Source organism: Haematobia irritans, chromosome 2, assembly GCF_050003625.1.
Source record: "Haematobia irritans isolate KBUSLIRL chromosome 2, ASM5000362v1, whole genome shotgun sequence".
Lineage (NCBI taxonomy): Eukaryota > Metazoa > Arthropoda > Insecta > Diptera > Muscidae > Haematobia > Haematobia irritans.
In genome coordinates this window covers 200,600,637-200,621,244 of record NC_134398.1, presented here as the reverse complement: position 1 = coordinate 200,621,244, position 20,608 = coordinate 200,600,637, and the positions used below count along the sequence as shown (strand labels likewise).

At 27.4% G+C, this 20,608-nt stretch overlaps 1 protein-coding gene across 1 annotated transcript in view; it reads left to right on the top strand.

Annotated features, from left to right (window-relative positions):
* ex (FERM domain containing expanded) overlaps positions 1–20,608 on the top strand; it is a 104,521-nt gene that overhangs the window by 66,704 nt on the left and 17,209 nt on the right. Inside the window, exons 3-4 of the mRNA XM_075297157.1 lie at positions 6,847–6,983; positions 7,318–7,463. Coding sequence (XP_075153272.1) covers positions 6,892–6,983; positions 7,318–7,463 — 238 coding nt within the window. The 5' untranslated portion in view covers positions 6,847–6,891. The remainder of the gene's footprint in view (positions 1–6,846; positions 6,984–7,317; positions 7,464–20,608) is intronic.

The window sequence follows — 20,608 nt, the reverse complement described above, 5'->3', positions numbered from 1 at the left end:
AAAAACAATTGATTTTGAATTGAAATTTTAATAAAAAAACTGTTAAATTCTATAGAAAATAATCTTTTACAGAAAATTTGATTACAATTAATTTTTCATAGAAAATGCTATCGAGGTTAATGTTGGCCAGTATCAAAATAGGAATAAAGTAAATACACATAAGAAATGGAATTTATTAAATAAAAGCAATTGTTGAAATAAATATATTTTTTAATTGAATATGAACTATTTTGTTTTTTTTTTAATATAATTTTAAAGAAATTTTTATACCCTCCACCATAGGATGGGGGTATATTAACTTTGTCATTCCGTTTGTAACACATCGAAATATTGCTCTAAGACCCCATAAAGTATATATATTCTGGGTCGTGGTGAAATTCTGAGTCGATCTGAGCATATCCGTCCGTCTGTTGAAATCACGCTAACTTCCGAACGAAACAAGCTATCGATTTGAAACTTGGCACAAGTAGTTGTTATTGATGTAGGTCGGATGGTATTGCAAATGGGCCATATCGGTCCATTTTTACGTATAGCTCCCATATAAACGGACCCCCAAATTTGGGTTATACGATTCATCCGATACGGCTGAAATTTGGTACATGGTGTTACTATATGGTCTCTAACAACCATGCAAAAATTGGTCCATATCGGTCCACGTTTACGTATAGCCCCCATATATACGGACCCCCAAATTTGGCTTGCGATTGCTCTAAGAGAGGCAAATTTCATCCGATCCGGCTGAAATTTGGTACATGGTGTTAGTAGATGGTCTCTATCAACCATGCAAAAATTGGTCCACATCGGTCCATAATTATATATAGCCCCCATATAAACCGATCCCCCGATTTGGCTTGCGGAGCCTCTAAGAGAAGCAAATTTCATCCGATTCGGCTGAAATTTGGTACATGGTGTTGGTATATGTTCTCTAATGACCATGCAAAAATTGGTCCACATCGACCCATAATTATATATAGCCCCCATATAAGCCGATCCCCAGATTTGACCTCCGGAGCCGCTTAGAGGAGCAAAATTCATCCGATCCGGCTGAAATTTGGTACATGGTGTTAGTAGATGGTCTCTAACAACCATGCAAAATTGGTCCACATCGGTCCATAATTATATATAGCCCCCATATAAACCGATCCCCCGATTTGGCTTGCGGAGCCTCTAAGAGAAGCAAATTTCATCCGATCCGGCTGAAATTTGGTACATGGTGTTGGTATATGTTCCCTAATGACCATGCAAAAATTGGTCCACATCGACCCATAATTATATATAGCCCCCATATAAGCCGATCCCCAGATTTGACCTCCGGAGCCTCTTAGAGGAGCAAAATTCATCCGATCCGGTTGAAATTTGGTACGTGGTGTTAGTATATGGTCTCTAACAACCATGCAAGAATTGGTCCATATCGGTCTATAATTATATATAGCCCCCATATAAGCCGATCCCCAGACTTGACCTCCGGAGCCTCTTAGAGGAGCAAAATTCATCCGATCCGGTTGAAATTTGCTACGTGGTGTTAGTATATGGTCTCTAACAACCATGCAAGAATTGGTCCATATCGGTCCATAATTATATATAGCCCCCATATAAGCCGATCCCCAGATTTGACCTCCGGAGCCTCTTAGAGGAGCAAAATTCATCCGATCCGGTTGAAATTTGGTACGTGGTGTTAGTATATGGTCTCTAACAACCATGCAGGAATTGGTCCATATCGGTCCATAATTATATATAGCCCCCATATAAGCCGATCCCCAGATTTGACCTCCGGAGCCTCTTAGAGGAGCAAAATTCATCCGATCCGGTTGAAATTTGGTACGTGGTGTTAGTATATGGTCTCTAACAACCATGCAAGAATTGGTCCATATCCGTCTATAGTTATATATAGCCGATCCCCAATCACACAAAAATTGGTCCATATCGGTTCATAATCATGGTTGCCACTCGAGCCAAAAATAATCTACCAAAATTTTATTTCTATAGAAAATTTTGTCAAAATTTTATTTCTATAGAAAATTTTGTCAAAATTTTATTTCTATAGAAAATTTTTTCCAAATTTTATTTCTATAAAAAATGTCAAAATTTTACTTCTATAGAAAATGTTGTCAAAATTTTATTTCTATAGAAACTTTAAACTTAATTATATAGATATTTAATCGGCCCTTTTGTAGTTTAATATATACCACGTATGGACTATGTGGTATATATTACGTTGTTAGGAAGTTTTATGATACCTTGCCATCGGCTTAAGTAGACGTTTCTACGCAATCCATGGTGGAGGGTACATAAGCTTCGGCCTGGCCGAACTTACGACCGTATGTACTTGATATTTTTATTTTTGTATTAACAATTTGTGATTTGTTTCAAGAAACATGTTCTCGAAATACCACTCATAAAACTTTTATTGCTTTATTTTGACACCTTTCAAAATGGTCTTTTTAATTATCACACTTTACATGTACATTGCAAGAAAACGGAAATAGGCATAATGCTAGTTGGCCTATTTCAATAATCTCAACTTATTACCCACACGTCCTCACATTTCTGTTGAGGCCATGATTTATAGATGACATCCGAAAAATACTGACTTTTCCCCCCAATAAAACGCAAAGTAATTGTGAAAGTCGTTGGATATATAAACGAAACACCCATTATTGTCATCATAATCATTCTCATCGTCCATGATAACGACAACGATTGACCATTAAATTCGCACTACCACCACCAACCTAAGTCCTAAGACAAAATTTACATAAATATTTTTCTAGAAATAAAAACAAAAAATGTCCAATAAAATGAGTGATTGAAATTTAATCGAAACCCATAATTTGAGCCCCATTTCTCTCAACGCCAATTCTCATAACCATGGTTTGAATATAATTTATGTCATTACGATTGTGATTGATTATAGGAGGAACATTTGGTTTATATAAAATTAAAAACAAAATACCAGCTAATACTCTAGTCTTCTAGGAAAAACATAAGCTGAAAAAAAAAACAAATCAAGAGGGAGACACTTGTGTAGGTTTATTTCTGTGTTTTTATCTACTGAGACGGCTAGACTTGAATATTAATGAGGCAGATGATAATGTCAAGTATACATAAGACACACACAAATCCCAACGATAGCAAGTATACGGAGGAGAGAAGTCATAGTTCGATAAAAAAAACATATTTTTCAAAATTTTAAATAATTTTGAAATATTTAATACGAAACACATAATCTATGTAGAGATGCTGGAACCACGGTTACCACTCGAGCCAAAAATAATCTATCAAAATTTGGAGAAAATTATTTTGTGAAAATTTTATTTCTATAGTAAATTTTGTCAAAATTTTATTTCTATAGAAAATTTTGTGAAAATTTTATTTCTATAGACAATTTTGTCAAAATTTTATTTCTATAGAATTTTGTCAAAATTTTATTTCTATAGAAAATTTTATCAAAATTTTATTTCTATAGATAATTTTATCAAAATTTTATTGCTAAAAAAAATTTTGTAAAAAATTTATTGCTATAGAAAATTTTCGTCAAAATTTTATTGCTATACAAAATTTTGTCAAAATATTATTTCTATAGACAATTTTATCAAAATTTGATTGCTATAGAAAATGTTGTCAAAATTTTATTTCTATAGAAAATTTTGTCAAAATTTTATTTCTATACAAAGTTTTGTCAAAATTTTATTTCTATAGAAAATTTTGTCAACATTTTTTTTCTATAGAAAATTTTGTCAAAATTTTATTTCTATAGAAAATTTTGTCAAAAGTTTATTTCTACAGAAAATTTTGTCAAAATTCTATTTCTATAGAAAATTTAGTCAAAATTTTATTTCTGTAGAAAATTTAGTCAAAATTTTATTTCTATAGAAAATTTTGTCAAAATTTTATTTCTATAGAAAATTTTGTCAAAATTTTATTTCTATAGCAAGTTTTGTCAAAATTTTATTTCTATAGAAAGTTTTGTGAAAATTTTATTGCTATACAAAATTTTGTCAATTTTTTTTTCTATAGAAAATTTTGTCAAAATTTCATTTCAATAAAAATTTTTGTCAAATTTTTATTTCGACAAAAAATTTTGTCAAATTTTATTTCTATAGAAAACTGGAAAATTTTATCAAAATTTTATTTCCATAGAAAATTTTGTCAACATTTTATTGCTATAGAAAATTTTGTCAAAATTTTATTGCTATAGCAAATTTTGTCAAAATTTTATTGCTATAGAAAATTTTGTCAACATTTTATTTCTATAGACAATTTTGTCAAAATTTTATTTCTATAGGAAAATGGACAATTTTATAAAAATTTTATTTCCATAGAAAATTTTGTCAACATTTGCATAGAAATTTTCTATAAAAATAAAATTTTGTCAAAATTTTTTAATAATTATGTCAAAAATTTTTAAATAATTTTGTCTACATTTTTTTTAATAATTTTGTCAAAATTTTATTGCTATAGAAAATTTTGTCAAAATTTTATTGCTATAGAAAATTTTCGTCAACATTTTATTGCTATACAAAATTTTGTCAATTTTTTTTTCTATAGAAAATTTTGTCAAAATTTTATTCCTATCGAAAATTTTGTCAAAATTTTATTTCTATAGAAAATTTTGTCAAAATTTTATTTCTATAGAAAATTTTGTCAAAATTTTATTTCTATAAAAAATTTTGTCAAAATTTTATTTCTATAGAAAATTTTGTCAAAATTTTAGTTCTATAGAAAATTTTGTCAAAATTTTAGTTCTATAGAAAATTTTGTCAAAATTTATTTCAATGGAAAATTTTGTCAAAATTTTATTGCTATACAAAATTTTGTCAATTTTTTTCTATAGAAAATTTTGTCAAAATTTTATTTCAATAAAAATTTTTGTCAAATTTTTATTTCGACAAAAAATTTTGTCAAATTTTATTTCCATACAAAAATTTTATAAAAATTTTATTTCCAAAGAAAATTTTGTCAACATTTTATTTGCATATAAATTTTCAATAAAAATAAAATTTTGTCAAAATTTTTTAATAATTTTGTCAATTTTTTTTAATAATTTTGTCAAAATTTTATTGTTATACAAAATTTTGTCATTTTTTTTTTCTATAGAAAATTTTGTCAAAATTTTATTTCAATAAAAATTTTTGCAAATTTTTATTTTGACAAAAAATTTTATTTCCATAGAAAAATTTTATTTCCATAGAAAATTTTGTCAACATTTTATTGGCATAGAAATTTTCTATAAAAATAAAATTTTGTCAAAATTTTTTAATAATTTTGTCAAAATTTTTTTAATAATTTTGTCAAAATTTTATTGCTATACAAAATTTTGCCTATTTTTTTACTATAGAAAATTTTGTCAAAATTTTATTTCAATAAAAATTTTTATCAAATTTTTATTTCGACAAAAAATTTTATCAAAATTTTATTTCCATAGAAAAATTTTATAAAAATTTTATTTCTATAGAAAATTTTGTCAACATTTTATTTGCATAGAAATTTTCTATAAAAATAAAATTTTGTCAAATTTCTTTAATAATTTTGTCAAAATTTTATTTCTATAGAAAATTTTGTCTAAATTTTATTTCCATAGAAAAGTTTGTCATAATGTTATTTCCTCAAAATGTTATTTCTGTAGAAAATTTTGTCAATGTTTTATTTCCATAGAAAATTTTGTCAAAATTTTATTTCCATAGAAATTTTCAATAAAAATAAAATTTTTTATAAAAATAAAATTCCATAGAAAAGTTTGACAAAATTTTATTTTTATGGAAAATTTTGTCAAAATTTTATTTCTAAAGAAAATTTTGTCAAAATTTTATTTCTGTAAAATTGGGGGATTTGATTTGATATGATTAGAGTTGTGAGTCTAATATATTAAATAAATAAAAGTCCTAATTCACGTAGCCTTATAAAATTAATTCCCAGCGGTATTCATAAATATGTCACACCAGGTTTTAATTTACTATGGCATTTGACCAATAACACCACCACACTTTACAACAGTAGCTTTATTTTTGTTTTAAATGTTATAGATATTTTTGTTAATTTGTTGGTCTTTTTTTTTGTTATGTTCCCTTAATTTATGCATAAATGCTACAAGACAATTTGTTTAGATGTCAAATTCGTAGAGAACTTTCTTTATTTTGTGATAGGGGTTTGGTTTTCAGTCCGTCCGTCCATCTATCTCCCTATCTGTCTGCCCCTGTCCAATCAATATACCTTAATCGAAAAAAATTCAAGGGGTTTTGTGGCCATAAGCTGGGTATTAGAAACTTGTCTATAGACTTCCACTACGATTATACTATGTTATTGGAGCTTATTTGATTTGGTGAAATTTCTTCCATAGCTCTCAATAGCATTCAATTTTTTGTGAAGAGGGTTTTTTGTTTTTATTGTGATAATATTGAAGCTAATAAAAAAAATTCCTTCAAACTTTGGACAACAAAAAAAAGGTGTGCATAGCCTAATATAAACCCGCAAAAGGTGGGGTTGGATTTTGGGGGAATTGTAAGCTACTTAAATTTGATGGAGAAAAAAAGATAAACGCAAAGTAATTTATAGGCGTTTATAAATGGACGTAAAAAATGTAGAAAACTTCGGAAAAAGGTTATGGAAAAAGATTGCATTTTATTTTCATGCATTCCACAATTTTGATATTTTTATGTTAACACTCGCCTATATCTACATATTTTTTTGTTGTCTTCTTATGCTTCATACCAATATTAATGATCTTCCATTAATTTTTGTTGCTTTCTTAACGCTTTTTCTAAATTGATATTAAGAGATTTCATTTTGTCTTGTATTTTATTTCTTTACTAATTTTGTGTGTTTTTTTATTTCATTTTATATTTCTAGAAAAATATTTCCAACGATTTTGTTGCATTCAAATAACGATGCAGCATGCGAGCGTTTTGTACTGTCAGCGCGCCATTAGAAGTATGCGCGTCCTCGGCCGAACAGCTATCACCGGGCTCCAGATTTCTAGCACTAAGGTAAGCAAGGATAATTGATTTTTTTTTTACAATTATGAGAATTTGAGTGTGAGTGCAAAAATAATAAGTTTACCGGAGTACGTGTCTTAAGTCTTTTGTTTTAATAAATAGTGAAAAATAAAACAAATAATTAACTAAATTTGCTAAAAGAAATTAATAAACTATTGCATGATAAACAAAAAATTCATTCAACAAATATAGAATTAGCAATTAAGAAAAAGAAAGAAAGCATTTTATTAAATTAAATATTTATTTGTAGCAATACGATTTTATTTAAAATAATATTTATTCAATTTATTTTAATTCATTTTTCTTATTTTTGATCCTCTTACAGGCTTCTAGGCAATCAACAACCCAAAACCTTATACTTCCTAGTCGATGCCAAGAGTCGAGTCAGAGAAGTTTACACACAGACATGTCTTCATTTTGCCACACAAGGCATGCTCGATACCGAACTCTTCGGTTTGGCGGTGTTGATAGGTAAGTCAAATTGATATTAAAATGGATTTTTGCCAAAGAATCGTTTGCGGATAAAGAACCTCAAATTAGTCGTTTGATAAGCAAAATGTTTGCGTCTTAAGTCTTTTTTTTGGGGTACAGCTCTAGAAAAGCAAAATATTTGCGTCTTAAATCTTTTGTTGGGGAACAGTTCTTAAAATAACGTTTGTGTCTTAAGTCTATTAACTAGGATTGCTCTGAAGATCCCCTAATAAGAAAATGCTTGCGTCTTAAGTCTTTTGTTGGAATATAGCTCTGGAAAAGCAAAATGTTTGCGTCTTAAGTCTTTTGTTGGGGGGACATCTCTTTAAGGTCGTTAATTACCCGTATGACGTTTGTGTCTTAAGTCTATGAATTAGGATTATAGTATACTAGTTTTCTACGGCACAATAAAATGATACGTTTTTAAAAGATTTTTTTTTAAATTAGACATTAAAAAAAATTAAAATGTGAATATATGCAATATATCTTCCATTAAAAAAAGTCAAATTGTCAAATTCCGCCAAGGATACTTCTAAAAGGTAAACCATTGGAAAATGTTTGTGTCTTAAGTCTTTACTTTTAGTTTGTTGAAATCTTGTTTAAGTTCCTTGTCTATTAAGAAACAATAAAACTTTTATTTTATAATAATTTCATAAGTATATTGAGGTTGAGATATGAAAATTAAAAAAATTAAAATTAATCCTTAAATTTCCAGTTTTCTAGGCCATTTTTCTGGTATGCACATGGTGTATAAATTTTTTTTTCCGAAATATTCATATATGGCAAAAATAACCGGAGTCAAAGCAATATTTGGCCTTTTAGTTTTCTTGTATTATTTTTTAAGGAATATGTGTATATTTTGTCTTAAAATTCAAGTTGTTTTTATTTGTACCTTTTTTTTCTTTACTCGGGACCTACCATTGTAATATGTCTCGCACACACATTCACGTGGAGACACACATACATTAAAAAAATAAAATGATGTTGTTGCTGTTTTTTGGTCTTGAACACACTTAACTGCCAGATTCAAAAATTTACGTTCTTTAACATATTAGTTGCTGGGCTGGTGTATCCAACTGCCAATGCAGGATGCTGGGTATGCTTGCTGACATAGCATCCATGGCATGCTATGGGATAAATGTGCAGAAGTAAAAGCATCAAACGGCACGCTTGCTTGCGGTTGTATTAAAGCAATGCACAACAGCTACCTGAATTACTGAACACGCGTCTTATGTTTGTACGCCGTCCGTCCAACTGTCGTCTGTCTGAGTTCTTTATGGCCGCCTGTCTGTCCAGGGCATCCATTTTTCAGTCTGTCCAAACCGTTCGTCCACATCTTGCATACCACATACCCAACAAACAACCATACCAATGGAAATGTCCGTCCCACCTGTCTGTCCTATTTTTGTTACTCTTGTTGATGGTATTTTCGTGGAGTGGGTTCGCTGTTTGTATATATAAGTGAAATTTGAAATCTTTAAACGTTCTTCAGATCTTCTATAATTAGGGATGTCAAATTGGGTCTGAGGTTTTAGGAACAAATGTTTCTAAAATCCCTTATATATTGCGGGTTAATTTTTATTAATTCATTGGTGATTCTTGGATTGTAGGACTTATAAATTTTATATTAATATAATTTTGTATTAATTTTGTACAAATAAAACTTTGATAAATTTTTCTATATAAAATAAAATTTTATTATATTACATGTTAGCCTGATACCGAAACAGGCAATTGACGTCCAAATGCATTATATCTAATTATACAATTATTTTTCGAGCTTTATGGACAGATATAGATTAAGGATTAATTTTGGCAAAATTTTGTATAGAAATAAAATTTTGACAACATTTTCTATAAAAATAAAATTTGGCAAAATTTTCTATAGAAATAAAATTTTTTATAGCAATAAAATTTTCTATAGCAATAAAATTTTGATAACATTTTCTATAGAAATAAAATTTTGACAAAATTTTCTATAGAAATAAAATTTTATTTTTTTTTTTTAATTTTTTTTGCAGAAGTAGTAACTTTCCCTTGCAAGCTAAAATCGTTAAAACAGTTAAAATTCGACACAATTAAAGGGATATTTATACAACCAAAAATTGTCGCTAATAGGATCATAATATGTTAGTGGAATAAAATGTTAAAATAAAAAATAAAGCATTTCTTTCATACTATCTACAAAATTTTCAATATAAGAGTTTTTTTTTAATTTGATAGATATTTGGTAAAATTTTCTTCAAATTTTGGTAGGTTCTTTGGCCCGTATATCCATTAAAAAAATACCTCGAAATACCGAAAGTCAAGAATTGTCATTTCTATATATTATGTATAGGAGATTTTTAGTGTATTCTCTTATCCCTTTATTCCATCTTCTCCAATGTATAGAAATGATGCTGTTGGTGGTTACAATCAACATTGAATATATTCTTGTTCTTGGCTTCCTTAAGCAATTTTATATTTTTGTAATTTTTTGTTGGTGGGTTTTCGAGATTGTGTGAATGTGTGTGTTGGTGTGTGTATGAGCTCATAATGTTTTAAATGGCCTTTGCATGCATGCGATAAACATGCATCATCATCATCTTGTCCACGTCCTCGTTGCCATCATCCTCCAAGTATTTGTTGCAGAATCTTGCCTTCGACACACAAACAAAAAAGAGAACCAGTATAACTCTGTTTTAACGAAACCTTGCTGAAACCAACAGAATAACCACCGACCATGCCAGTCAATACCTTCTTTCTCGACAATCTGAATTCTATGTTAAATACAGGTTTTCTGTAACTACCAAGACATGTATGTAATGCAGAATACTGCTGCTAAGAAATATATGGATTTATTCTTTCCAAAAATTATTGTTTATCGTTTGCAATTGTTTTCTTTTATTTTTTTTATGAAGCAAAAAGATTTGTTCTTCCTACTTTTGGGATTTTTTCGCAGTTGTAAACATTTTAATTTTTTTTTAAAGGAATTTCAGGTTAGATTGAGTGGATGCAATTAACTTAAAGACAATAGATAGTATTCTAAAGTGAAATTTTTCAATATACTCTTTAATGCAAAATATAATATTGTGTGTCCACTTCTTTAGAAACAAAAGACTTAGGACGCAAACTTGAAAAAAAAACTATTATAAGAACTTTGATTAAAAAATCTTCCTTTCTTATCATAAATTTTACATTAGATCAAATTCAATATTCTTTAAGAGCACATAAAATACAAAGGATTCGGCACTGGCTAAAAATTTGGCATTAATTTGTGGAAATCCTCAATATAATATTGTTCTTTTCATTAGAAACAAAAGACTTAAGATGCAAACTTGAAAAAGAATTATTCTAAGAATTCAGATTGAAAAATTTTTAATTCTTTTTATACATTTTATATTAGATTAAATTTAATTTTCATTAAAAGCACTTTAAACAAAAACGTTGGTACACTTGCTTGAAATTTGGGCTTGTTTGATTTTTAGATTATTTACTGTTTGGTGATTGGTGGAATTCTTGTTGTTTTGGTAGCTTTTGCGAATTATTACTCTTCAACTTAGAGGTACTTCACAAATTTTCTATAGAAATAAGATTTTGACAAAATTTCATATAGAATAAAATTATGACAAAATTTCCAATAGCAATAAAATTTAGATAAACTTTCTCTAAAGAAATAATATGTTCACAAAATCTCCTATAGCAAAAAAATGTTGACGAAATATCCTATATATATGAAATTTTGAAAGAAATGTTTATAGAAATAAAATTTTTGACAACATTTCCTATAGAAATAAAATTTTGACAAAATGTTCTATAAATATATAATTTTGACAAACATTTCTATAGAAATTAAATTTTGACAAAATTTCCTATAGAAATAAGATTTTGAAAAAATTTCCTACAGAAATGAAATTTCGACACAATTTTCTATAGAAATAAAACTTCCTATAAAAATAAGATTTTGACAAAATTATTTATAGAAATAATATTTTATAGAAAAAATATTTTATAGAAATCAAATTTTAACAAAATTTTCTATAGAAATAAACTTTTGACAAAATTTTCTATAGAAGTAACATTTTGACAAAATATTCTATAGAAATAAAATTTTGATAAAAATTTTTATAGAAATAAAATATTGACAAAATATTCTATAGAAATAACATTTTGACAAAATTTTCTATAGAAATTAAATTTTGTCAGAATTTTCCAAAAGAAAAAAATTTGACAAAATGTCCTATAGAAATAAGATTTTGACAAAATTTCCTATAGAAATGAAATTTTGACACAATTTTCTATAGAAATAAAATTTCCTATAGAAATAAATTTTTGAATTCGATAAATTTTTATGTAGAAATGAAATTTTGACAAAATTTTCTATAGAAATAAAATATTGACACAATTTCCTATAGAAATGAAATTTTGACACAATTTCCTATAGAAATGAAATTTTTATAAAATTTCCTATAGAAATAAAATTTTATCAACATTTCTATAGAAATAAGATTATTTTCTTCGGTAGTTTCTAGGGTAAAATGTTCTCCAAAGTTTGGTAGAAAAAGATAAAATTTTGAAAAAAATTACTATCGAATAGAAATTTTGACAAAACTTCCTATAGAAATAAAAATTTTGACAAAATTTCCTATAGAAATAAAATTTTGGCAAAATTTTTTATAGAAATAAAATATTGACAAAATATTCTATAGAAATAAAATTTTGACAGAATTTTCCAAAAGAAAAAAATTTTGACAAATATCCTACAGAAATAAGATTTTGACAAAATTTCCTATAGATATGAAATTTTGACAAAATTTCCTATAGAAATGAAATTTTGACACAATTTTCTATAAAAATGAAATTTCCTATAGATATGAAATTTTGACAAAATTTCCTATAGAAATAAAATTTTGACAAAATGTCCTATCGCAAAAAATTTTGACAAAATTTTCTATAGAAAAAAAATTTTGATAAATTTTTATGTAGAAATGAAATTTTGACAAAATGTTCTATAGAAATAAAATATTTCCTATGGGAATTAAATTTTGACACAATTTATAGAATAAATATTTTATAGAAATAAAATTTTAACAAAATTTTCTATAGAAATAAACTTTTGACAAAATTTTCTATAGAAGTAACATTTTGACAAATATTCTATATAAATAAAATTTTGACAAAATTTTTTATAGAAATAAAATTTTGACAGAATTTTCCAAAAGAAAAAAAATTGACAAAATGTCCTATAGAAATAAGATTTTGACAAAATTTCCTATAGAAATGAAATTTTGACACAATTATCTATAGATATAAAATTTCCCACAGAAATAAGTTTTTGACAAAATTTCCTATAGAAATTAAATTTTGACACAATTTCCTATAGAAATGCAATTTTTATAAAATTTCCTATAGAAATAAAATTTTATCAAAATTTCTATAAAAATAAGATTATTTTGTTTGGTGGTTTCTTGGGTAAAATGTTCTCCAAAATTTGGTAGATAAAGATAAAATTTTGAAAAAAATTGCTATCGCATAGAAATTTTGACAAAATTTTCTATAGAAATAAAATTTTGACAAAATTTTCTATAGAAATAAAATGTTGACAAAATTTTCTACAGAAATGATATTTGACAAAATTTTCTATAGATACAAAATTTTGACAAAATTTCCTTTGCCAAAAACTTTTGACAAAATTTTCTATAGAAATAAAATTTTGACAAAATTTTATACAGAAATAAGATTTTGACAAAATTTTGTATAGTAATGCAATTTTGACAAAGGTTAGGTTAGGTTAGGTGGCAGCCCGATGTATCAGGCTCACTTAGACTATTCAGTCCATTGTGATACCACATTGGTGAACTTCTCTCTTATCACTGAGTGCTGCCCGATTCCATGTCAAGCTCAATGACAAGGGACCTCATTTTTATAGCCGAGTCCGAACGGCGTTCCACATTGCAGTGAAACCACTTAGAGAAGCTTTGAAACCCTCAGAAATGTCACCAGCATTACTAAGGTGGGATAATCTACCGCTGAAAAACTTGTTGGTGTTCGGTCGAAGCAGGAATCGAACCCACGACCTTGTGTATGCAAGGCGGGCATGCTAACCATTGCACCACAGTGGCTCCCTAATTTTGACAAAATTATCTATAGAAAAAAATATTGACAACATTTTCTGTAGAAATGAATTTTGACAAAATTTTCTATAGAAATAAAATTTTGACAAAATTTTCTATAGAAATAAAAATTTTATCAAATTTTTTATAGATAAAATAGTTTGCAAAATAAGGTTATTTTGTTTGGTAGTTTCTTGAGTAAAAGTTTCTCCAAAAATTTGGAGAAAAAGCACCATTTTCGTGATTGGCATTGGTGCTGTTATATTATTTTTTTAGTCGATTTTAAATACTATTTTCTAGCCAATTGAAATGAAATATTTTTTTTTTTTTTTGGAACAACAACAGTTTCCCCTTAGACACTACCATGCGTGTTCTATTTTCTTGTTCACTTAAAAAATCATTATCGTTGAATACATTTACATGCACATTCATACACTATAATTGCTGCATAACCTTATCAATATTAATCTAAAGATAAAAAGTGAAGCATTCAAAAAGCCAATATCGTAAACTGAAACTGAACAACATACTTTCTAATAAACCATAATTTGAGATATATGTATGCATATTGGCTGCTATATAATTATAATCAATATGTTGATGTTGCTCTTGCCTCGTCTTCAATACTCCTCAAGATGGAAAATGTAGTTGGGGAGATGGCAAAAAAAAAATCAAACTTTAATTATTTTTATATTACCCCCCTCCCCTTTCCCATCCACATTGCTGGGGCTTTTCACAAAATAATGATAACAATAACAAGCGACACCGGACTTGATGGCCATAGTCCCAAAGGGGTAGATTAACAGGAATGGAAGCAGCAGCATCAGCAATATCTTCATATGATGATTTTGTAAATGACGTGTCTTTAAAACAGCAATAGCAATGAAAACGACTGGCATCTGTAGAAGAAAAATTGTATATTAATAATAAAAATACCATGTCATCGATTTGCTGATGAAATACTTTAAGACATCTTTTTTAACCATCGCCAGTGAATAAACCAAAAACGCAGAACACCATAGGAAGCAAGTCAGCTTATAGCTAACATACACCCCAATAATCAAAGCAATAAAACAAAAACAATATAAGCAAACTGAGCCAAACAATCTTCCAAACTTCCAAAACAACTTCCACCTCAAAGTTGTTCGGTTTGCCCCCCTCCGTCATATGGCAGCATCTCCACAATGGTTAATATTTGTGCGCACGCGCAACCAACTACAATGAAGCACTTTCTTCTTCATCATCGACATAGGAGAGGCCTTTATTATAATGCCATGTATCTTTCTTTATGATACGATACCAGGGATGGAAAATACATTTTTTTAAGATAGTACAAAAAATAATCTTCCATTGGAAGATTATTGTCAAGAGCACCTTTAGACTGAATTTTAAAGAAAATAATTTTTTTTCGTCAACTCCTTAATTTTAAATATTTTTTTAGTGTTTTATCCTTACAAAGCTTACAAAGACTACCGTAGTATTGTAATCACGGTTGTCCCAGTTGGTAGAATTCTATTGTTTGGTAGATTGGTAGAATTCATTGAACTTTATAAAATTTATGTAGATAGATAAAAAAAATTTACTAAATTTTCAATAGAAATAAAATTAAGCCAAATTTTTCATAGAAATAAAATGTTAAAAAAAAATTCTATAGAAATAAAATGTTGACAAAATTTTCTATAGAAATAAAAGTTGGCAAAATTTTCAATAGAAATAAAATTTGTACAATCCTTTTTATAGAAATAAAATTTTGATAAAATTTTCTATAGAAATAAAATTTTGATAAAATTTTCTATAGAAGTAAAATTTTTACAACATTTTTTATAGAAATAAAATTTTGACAAAATTTTCCAAAAGAAAAAGAATTTGACAAAATATTCTATAGAAATAAAATTTTGACAAAATTTTCTATAGAAATAAAACTTAGACGAAATTTTATATAGAAATAAAATTTTGACAAAAATTTCCAATACAAAAAAAAATTGACAAAATATTGTATAGAAATAAAAAAAAGTTGACCAAATTTTCTATAGAAATAAAGTTTTGACAAAATTTTCTATAGAAATAAAATTTAGACAAAATTTTATATAGAAATAAAATTTTAACAAAAATGTCTATAGAAATAAAATGTTGACAAAATTTTCTATAGAAATAAAATGTTAACAAAATTTTCTATAGAAATAAAATTTTGACAAAATTTTCCAAAAGAAAAAAATTTGACAAAATATTCTATAGAAATAAAATTTTGACACACTTTTCCAATACAAAAAAAAATTGACAAAATATTCTATAGAAATAAAAAAAAGTTGACAAAATTTTCTATAGGAATAAAATTTTAACAAAAGTTTCTATAGAAAAATAAATAAAATGTTAACAAAATTTTTTATAGAAATAAAATTTTGACAATATTTTTTATAGAAATGACATTTTGACAAAATTTTCCAAAAGGAAAAAAATTGACAAAATATTCTATAGAAATAAAATTTTGACAAAATTTTCTATAGAAATAAAATTTTGACAAAACTTTCTATAGAAGTAAAATTTTGACAAAATATTCTATAGAAATAAAAAAAATGTTGACAAAATTTTCTATTGAAATACAATTTTGACAACATTTTTTATAGAAATATAATTTTGACAAAATTTTCCAAAAGAAAAAAATTTGACAAAATATTCTATAGAAATAAAATTTAGACAAAATTTTCCAAAAGAAAAAAATTTGTACAAAATTTTCAAAAACAAAAAAAAAATGTTGACAAAATATTCCATAGAAATAAAAAAAGGTTGACAAAAATTTTTATAGAAACAAAATTTTCTATAGAAATAAAATTTTTACAAAATTTTCTATAGAAATAAAATGTTGACAAAATTTTTTATAGAAATAAAATGTTAACAAAATTTTCTATAGAAATAAAATTTTGATAACATTTTTTATAGAAATAAAATTTTGACAAAACTTTCCGAAAGAAAAAAAATTGACAAAATATTCTATCCCTTTCCGACCTATAGCCGATCCACGTGATAGATTTTCCTAAATTTTTGAATTCTGTTATTTATGTGTACATAGAACATTTTAAATTAATAAGTTTGTTCAGTTTGATCCTGTATCCTGTTTTTTCAGGATACGCACAATTGTTGCCGTCCGGTAAATTCCGGTAAAAGTCCGGACGTAAAAATATCAAAAAACACAAAATAATCACGAAGTTACTGTTTGCATACAATATTTAATATGTTTTCTTATTGAAAACAGTTGTTTGATGAAATATTCCACAACTTAAATAATTTTAATTTATTTGCAAACTTACATCTTCCACTAATTTTTACAAATGCGCAAAGTACACTGCTGAAACTACAAAATTAATATAAAAAACAAATATTTATAACGGTTTTTCACATTCTTAGACAAAGAGAGAGCATATACAATTATTTTTTTGTCGCTCTTATCGCAGTACGTCATATATTAAAGAAATTATAGAGACTTAAACTTACCCGCACAATTGTGCGTACACGGTCGGAAAGGGCTATAGAAATAAAATTTTGACAAAATTTTCCAAAAGAAAAAAATTTTGACAAAATATTCCATAGAAATAAAAAAAAGGTTGACAAAATTTTCTATAGAAATAAAATTTTAACAAAATTTTCTATATAAATAAAATGTTGACAAAATAAAATTTTGAAAACATTTTTTATAGAAATAAAATTTTGACAACATTTTCCAAAAGAAAAAAAATTTTGATAAAATATTCCATAGAAATAAAAAAGGTTGACAAAATTTTCTATAGAAATAAAATTTAGACAAAATAATAGAAATAAAATGCTGACAAAATTTTTTATAGAAATAAAATGTTAACGAAATTGTCTATAGAAATAAAATTTTGACAACATTTTTTATAGAAATTTTGACAAAATTTTCCAAAAGAAAAAAATTTGACCAAATCTATGTATATAAAATTCAATCTATGTTTGTTTATTTGTTTGTATGTACCGAGTTGGCTCCGAAACGGCTGAACCGATCTACTTGAAACTTTCAGAGATCGTAGGGGGCGTTCATGTGGTGAAAATAGGGTACCTCATTTTTTGACACCTGGTCGCGGAGGGGGACCTCCCCTTTGTCGGACTTTTTGAAAATTGGACCAAAGTTGACCGATTTGGTTGAAATTTTCGTTGAAGATTGGGGTTGGCATCTAGAGAAAGATCCGCTACTTTTTATTTCGATATTTGGTGGCCTTTTTTCGACTTTTGTTCGACTTTTTTTAAAGTACAGTGAAAAAACTAAAGTTCTCTAAATTATCTGAGATTTACAGAGAACATGTGGTGAGGTTTTGGAATTAATATGGGGTACCCGATGATTTCATATGTGGATGGGGAGGGGACCTCCCCCTTGCCCTACTTTTTGAAACTTGGAACAAAAATATGCGATTTGCTTGAAATTTTCATTGAATGTTGGGGTTGGCATGTAGACAAAAATCCGCTACATTATTTTTCGATATTTGGTCGGGGAGGGGGACCACCCTTTTGCCCAATTTTGTTTTTTTTTTTTGAAAGTTCAAACAAAACTAAACTCCCCCGACTGAAATTTTACAGAAAACATGGGTTACGAAATTTATATCAGGTTCCTGATTTTTTAATAAAAATAAAAGGGCATAGGGAGACATCCGCTTCTCTTAAGTACATACAGAGAAACAATTAAACTTTACCGAGTTACTTGAAATTTACAGAGGACTGGGGAGAGATCGTAACCTCCGTCAACCGTAATAGTTGATACCTGATTTTGTGATATTTGGACGGAAGAGAGGCCGCCCCTTTAGGCTTATAATTTGATTGACATTTTCTGGACGTTTACAAAAGATACGCTTTTCGACATTTGGTCGGGGAGGAGGTCCTCCTCTAAAACTACAAAAAAATTTAAGTTTTCTTGAAATTTACAAAAGCAGTGGGGGAAGGTTATGAACGAAGAGGCAACCTTCCTTGCCCCACACTTGAAGGAAAGTTTCAAGAATTTTCAGGGAAGGTTAGGCTTGTCGGTATTGTATCGGGGAAAGTGACGTCCCTTTAAAACAATAGAGCACAATTTAAACATCTCCGATCTACTTGAAATTTACAGGGACGTGGCAGGAGGTGATTAAATTTATACATAATTTTTAAATTAGTATATGATTTTTCGATATCTGGTTGGGGAAGGGGAAAATTGAAATAAACTTTATCGATTTACTTCGACAGAATTTATAGGGACCATTGAGTAGTTGCGAAATTAATATAGGGTACGTGATAGTCCGATATAAGGTCGGAGTGGAGCGAAGGTGGGGAGAGGGTTCCCTTTTGTCCGTTTTTTTTTTTTTCTTAAATTGAAAGTAGAGGGTTGTCCGTAAATGGGAACTCGGTACATAATTTTATGATTTTTGCACAGGCTTCCGCCAGACTTCTTTTTAGTCTCCTTTTTAGTAAAGAGAGGATTCCCTTTTGTCCGTTTTTTTTCTTAAGTTGAAAGTAGAGGGTTGTCCGTAAATGGGAACTCGGTACATAATTTTATGATTTTTGTACAGGCTTCTGCCAGACTTCTTTTTAGTAAAGAACTTAAATTGGCAGCCAACGTAGAGGGTGCATCATTTTCCAACATTTTAGCAAATGTTAATGTGGTACAATTTTTTACTACTTTTGCTTTTTCCGATTTATTGGATGGGAAACAGTAATTCTTTGTATGTTATTATAATATAGTGCTTAATTTTCAGATATGTTGAGGAGAAGGATACCTTTCCTTGACAAACCCCACTTAAAATTCACAAGAAATATAGAAGATTGTCCAACTACTTGAATACAGAACATTATTAAAAAAATTTGGAGGAAAGGGTACAGCCTCTCCCGCCTAATTTGTACCTATAAACGAAAAATCAAGTAGTCCGATTTGTTTAAAAAAAATTTAAATCTTTTCGAATTTGTTTTCAGCACGAAGGATATAGTTGACTAAGTTAATGCAAAATGTTCCTCCAAATACGCTTCGGAAGGCGCAGCGAAGCGGGCCGGGTTACGCTAGTATTCTATAGAAATAAAATTTTGACAAAATTTTCCAAAAGAAAAAAATTTTGACAACATTTTCCAAAACAAAAAAATTTTGACAAAATATTCCATTGAAATAAAAAAGGTTGACAAAATTTTGTATAGAAATACAATTTTGACAAAATTTTCTATAGAAATAAAACTTTGACAAAACTTTCTATAGAAATAAAATTTTGACAAAAGTTTTTATAGAAATAAAATTTTGCAAAAGTTTTTATAGAAATGAAATTTTGGCAAAATTTTCTATAGAAATAAAATTTTGACAAAATTTTGTATAGAAATAAAATTTTGACAAAATATTCTATAGAAATAGAAAAATGTTGAACAATTTTTCTATAGAAATAAAAGTTTGCCAAAATATTCGATAGAAATAAAATGTTGACAAAATTTTCTATAAAAATAAAATTTTGACAAAATAGTCTATAGAAATAAAAAAAATATATATAGAAATAAAATTTTGACAAAATTTTCTATAAAAATAAAATTTTGACAAAATTTTCTATAGAGGTAAAAATTTGACAAAATATTCTATAGAAATAAAATTTTGACAAAATTTTCCAAAAGAAAGAAATTGTTGATAAAATTTTCCAAAACAAAAAAATTTTGACGAAATTTTCAAAAAGAAAAAAAATTTAGAAAATTTTCTGATATCGGCTCAAAAATGTCTACACAAAAGATACTATACCATTCGCGGGGTTACTACGGTACTGACCAAAATGAAGAGTATTGAAAAAAGTACTATAGTACGAGTAGTGCATTTTCCATCCCTGTACGATACTAGTTTGGGCTATGTGTGAGAGTGTATGGTATATGTTTGGCTTATTTGGTTAATGGTATTGAAACATTTAGAGGAGTTATAAGAGCCAAACTCCTTTCATATGGCCAAGAAGTGATATGAATGCATGTTATTGTTTTTTTTTTTTTTTTTTTTTTTTTTTTGATTTTGAGAGCCCACTTTGTATGTGTGTCGGTGATCGTTTTTAATGGAATTTCAAGCTA